Source organism: Zeus faber, assembly GCF_960531495.2.
Source record: "Zeus faber genome assembly, chromosome: 1".
NCBI classification, from domain to species: Eukaryota; Metazoa; Chordata; class Actinopteri; order Zeiformes; family Zeidae; genus Zeus; species Zeus faber.
Genome location: NC_137193.1, coordinates 35948373 through 35953626, shown reverse-complemented (window position 1 = coordinate 35953626; position 5254 = coordinate 35948373). Strand labels below are relative to the sequence as shown.

The following is a 5254-nucleotide window of genomic DNA, read 5'->3' as shown; positions in this document are numbered from 1 at the left end:
CATGAAGAAATAAGACGCAACAGCAGCAGAGTGGAAACTCCATCCGAGTAAACAGAGCGCCAGCGGGGGGGGGGGGGGGGGGGGGGGGGGGGCGGAGGGGGTTTCTCCGAAACGCACCCACGTGGCTCCCGGCTGAAACTCTCCCATCGCAGCCAATCCGCGCAGCGGTGCGGGTCTCCGCGCCCGGCTCCGGGCCAATCAGAGAAGTGCACACGCGCGATGCCCCGCTCCCTCCCGGCGCGCATATAAGGCGCAGTCTGCGGAGCAGGAGCCAGAAGCAGAGCTGCACCGCAGGACTAACAGCACCGACCCTCTGGAAGATCCTTACCTGGGAGCTGCCGTGAGACTGAACTGACCTTACCATGACGCTCGAAGAAATGGTTGGATGCAACATGGCTGACAAAAAGTAAGTACCTACCCTGCAGCGCGGAGGTGGAGGTGTTCAGGTGGAGGTGTGGGGGGTGTTCAGGTGGAGGTGTCGGAGGTTGTCCATGTTTCTAACAGATCTCCGTCTCCTCAGGATGGAGACAGTGGAGGCTCTGGAGGAGCTCCTGGTCGCGGCTCAGAGACAAGACTGTCTCACGGTGGGAGTGTACGAGTCCGCCAAGCTCATGAATGTGTGAGTACTCCTCTCTGCGCTCCTGTACTCTGCAGCTACGCGTACACTGCGCACCGTGTCTGCGGTCTGGTCTGTGGAGCTCACCCTCCCCTCTCCCTCACAGGGACCCGGACAGCGTGGTTCTGTGCGTCCTGGCCATGGACGAGGAGGACGAAGATGACATCGCCCTTCAGATCCACTTCACCCTTATCCAGGCGTTCTGTTGCGACAACGCCATCGACATCCTACGGGTCTCGGGCCTGTGGCGCCTGGGCCAGGTCCTGGGGGAGCCCAGTACCGCGGACAGCAACGGCAACGAGCCCCGGGACCTGCACTGCCTCCTGGTCACTGTAAGTACCGCTGCTTCAGTTTAATCTCATTTAATTTTACCGGTGTTTCCCCGGTGTTGTGTGGAGTCTAACGTGTCTCCTCTCCCCGCAGAGCCCAAATGTCCGGACCTTCAGCTGCCCGGCTCTGCAGCACGTCAGCAGCTACTGCGAGGAGAGCCGCTGCCGGAGCCAGTGGCTGCCCACCGTGGCGCTGCAGGAGCGCTGAGGAGCGCAGTGGTGGAGATGAAGCGTCCTCCTGCAAGAGGACTGCGGCTTTTCAGCGGGCCTGCCCGGCCTGTCTGCTAGCCTCATTGCCGGCTGTCCGGAGCCTGTTTGCCGGCTATCCCGGAGCCTCTCCGGAGCCTGTTTGCAGGCTGCCCGGAGCCTGTTTGCCGTCTGTCCCGGCGCTTCTGCTGAAGGTGGAGGCGTCACGATGCGCCATGACGCATTCGGGTAGATCGATGCCGTCCCCCGCGGAACGCGGAGGAGTCACCGGGGTGGAGGAGCAGGGACGAGTTCCCACGGCTATTCCTTCACGATGATGGGGCGGGGGTGAAACGTGAACTGTCACCTGTTGGACGCTATGCTGGTGGATGGATCCTAATGACTTCCGAGCATGCTCAACGTGAGATGCTTCTGGACTGATGTTGTGCTGCTGAGTTGGTGACCATGGAAACCATATCAAACCATCAAACCTGCAGCCCTTTTCAGGGAGAAAAACAATAAATGTTGCAGAATGTATTGCAATACAGTGACCTGCTCCTGAACAGGATTCTGAACATTTGTGCCGTTATTTATTTGAATGGAGTAATATAACAATGTTGAGTTATTTACTTTGAATAAATGATTGAACACAGTATTGAAATCCTTGAGTGATTCATGCAAAGGGGCTCGGGGTGCTGGGGCTGGGGGTTCGTACCACTCAATAATGACGGGGAAATATGGAAACAGTGACACCAGAACTGCAGTGTTAGTGCCTTGCTCCACCCACTGCACTACACAGGGAATAGAACCCAAACACTGCAGTGTTAGTGCCTTTTGTGAACCTTCATGGTGTGCGTGTTTATGTACAGTAGAATCCTGCAGAGGTGCATGCTGGGAGATGAACATGTTCATTATTCATGTTGACATCCGCTCCCCTGTATAAACAGGGTTGGCGGCAGCAGGAAACACTGACGCCACATCCGGTCAGAACCTCAGGTCTTGGATGATCAGCTTCTGAAACTTATGGAGAATTTGACTGTTAGCAGCCCCCCAACCATGCAGTCGGTGTTGGTGCCTTGCTCCACCCACGGAATAGAACCCCCAACCATGCACTGTTAGCGCCTTGCTTCACCCACTGAGCCACACAGGGAATAGAACCCCTAACCCTACCCAGGGGATGGTAGCTAAGGAGGTAGAGCTGGTGGTCTAGTGATCCAAAGGTTGCTGGTTCGATCCCAGGCGCATGCTGTAGTGTCCTTGAGCAAGACACTTAACCCCTAATTGCTCCTGATGGCTGCGTCCGTCAGTGTTTGAACAATTGTAAGTCGCTTTGGATAAAAGTGTCTGCTTAATGTAATGTAACCCTGCAGTATTAGTGCCTTGCGCTACCCAATGAGCCACATAGAGAATTTAACCCCCAATCATGCAGTGTTAGTGCCTTACTCCACTCATTGAGCTACACAGAGAATAGAACCCCCAACACTGCAGTTTTAGTGCCCATGTTCCATCCAATGAGCCAGATAGGGAATATAACCTCTAACCGTACAGTATTAGCGCCTTGCGCTACCCAATGAGCCACGTAGGGAATTGAACCCCCCTGCCATGCAATGTTAGTGCCTTGCTCCACCCAATGAGCCACAGAGGAACAAGAACCTCTAACCCTGCTGTGTTAGTGCCTTACTATATGCGTTGCTGTGTATGATGTGTGTACAGTGTCAAACGGGTGGGGGTGTGCAGGATGAGTGCACTATGTGAGAAGATAAAGATGAGGTGTCGACATGAATATTAATATAAAGGCAGTGTGGTCTGTAGCAGAACGTGGTCAGATTCCGTGTCTGTTCGGATCGGGACCAGCTCTCGGGATTTTTTTTGTCCTCGCCCTCGTGCGGTGCGGAGAGCTATTTCTAACCCGCCCCGGCGCGCGCGGCTCAGTGCGGCGTGCGTCACGTCGCCATGGAAACGAGCGTACTCCATGGCGGGACCCGGGACGTTTGGCGGCTCCGACTTCCGGGTGTTCCAACGGACAGTGGCTGCACCAATCACAGCACGCTGCTGAGGGGTGCGTGGGGACGTATGAGTACCCTGCGTGGAAACGTAATGACGTAAGAGTATCCTGCGTGGTGACATGCAGACGTTCGGGTGTTCTGCGGCAGCGTCATTGACCAAATAAGGTTCGAACATCAGACAGCGACTGAGTCACTGTGAGTCAAGTTCAGAACAAAATATGACTGAGATGAAATAGGATAACATACTATATATATATATATATATACTGTAATACACATTCTAAATAGGGTGAAGGTGACCAGGCGTCCCTCCTCATGTTGTACTGCACACCGTTTCCTACCTTGACCCCCATACTCGAGTTCACGTCCCACATTTTGAGTGGTTCTAGTTTTCAAAAGTCAAACCACTGCAGGACAGATGCTTTTCTAAAATATGTCTTTTATCCAATAGTTGTGAAGAAAGCAGGGACGGCTGCTAAGTTTATTTTTTAAGTTGAGATGGACATCAAATCAAAAAGTTTTGACTGCATCTCAGCATTGGTAACGTCTCCCACATTGTCCCACACTAACATAGGCCCACTCTTTGTCCCACATTTGGATTGTTGGCATCTGGTCACCCTAGCTGAGACACTATTATTAAAAAAATTAAAAACATTAATATGTCATTATTTCAATTTACTCAAGATTATGTCATAATTTTGAAATAGTCTAGTTTAGTTTAGTCCAATATAGTTTAGTCTAGTTTAGTATCTGTCTCAGTCAGTTATTTCCCTTCGTGCCACTGAAATTTAGAGCATGCGGAGGGATTGTTTTTCTTTTCAAACACCTTATTTACATTTACAACACACACACACGCAAACACGCAGGCACGCATGCACGTACACACACACACACACACACACACACACACACACACACACACACACACATACACACACGCACACACACAAGAAACCTTTATCCATCTCTGAATCGACTGCTAAAATAGTGTAATTTACTTCTGTAATTTAATGTTGGCAAATTTGGTATCATCTCCACAAAATACTAAATAGTTTATACCTAAATACTGAAAGGTTTATTCCAAAACCAACTCAATATCATACAGATTGACAGATCAGTCCTTCAATCAGCTCCTGGTAATGATCTTCTCGGCTCCACCACCAACTCTTCCTCCACCACTGGGCCCAGCTCCACACAACCTGCAGACCTAGGTTATTCTCCACCACCAGGCCCATCTCCCTCCCTAGCCCAAGCTCCACCACCAGGTCCAGCTCCACCACCAGGGCCAGCTCCACAATCAGCCCCAGCTCCACCACCAGCCCCAGCTCCATCACCAGGCCCAGCTCCACTCCCAGGCCCAGCTCCACCACCAGCTCCAGCTCCACCACCAGCCCCAGCTCCATCACCAGGCCCAGCTCCACTCCCAGGTCCAGCTCCACCACCAGCTCCAGCTCCACCACGAGCCCCAGCTCCACCACCAGGCCCAGCTCCACCCCCAGCCCAGCTTCACCACCAGCTCCAGCTTCACCTCCAGGCCCAGCTCCACAACCAGGTCCAGCTCCACCACCAGCTCCAGCTCCACCACCAGGTCCAGTTCAACACCAGGTCCAGTTCAACACCCAGGCCCAGCTTTACCGCCAGCTCCTACTCCACCCCCAACCCCAGCTCCACCACCAGGTCCAGCTCCACCACCAGCCCCAGCTCCACCATCAGGTCCAGTTCAACACCCAGGCCCAGCTCCACCACCAGCTCCAGCTCCACCACCAGCCCCAGCTCCACCAGGCCCAGCTCCACCCCTAGCCCAGCTTCACCACCAGCTCCAGCTTCACCACCAGGCCCAGCTCCACAACCAGGTCCAGCTCCACCACCAGGTCCAGTTCAACACCAGGTCCAGTTCAACACCCAGGCCCAGCTTTACCGCCAACTCCTACTCCACCCCCAACCCCAGGTCCACCACCAGGTCCAGCTCCACCACCAGTCCCAGCTCCACCATCAGGTCCAGTTCAACACCCAGGCCCAGCTTCACCACCAGCTCCTACTCAACCACCAACCCCAGCTCCACCACCAGGCCCAGCTCCACCCCCAGGCCCATCAGACTGTGAAATACTCAGACGTGG

At 53.9% G+C, this 5254-nt stretch overlaps 1 protein-coding gene across 1 annotated transcript; it reads left to right on the top strand.

Annotated features, from left to right (window-relative positions):
- Positions 1-280: 280 nt before the first annotated feature.
- LOC307236043 (growth arrest and DNA damage-inducible protein GADD45 beta-like) lies at positions 281-1784 on the top strand. Its single transcript, XM_080008316.1, has 4 exons — positions 281-406; positions 521-619; positions 723-948; positions 1040-1784. The coding sequence occupies exons 1-4, from the start codon at positions 363-365 to the stop codon at positions 1151-1153; spliced, it is 483 nt and encodes a 160-aa protein (XP_079864442.1). The 5' UTR covers positions 281-362; the 3' UTR covers positions 1154-1784.
- The last annotated feature ends 3470 nt before the right edge of the window (positions 1785-5254 follow it).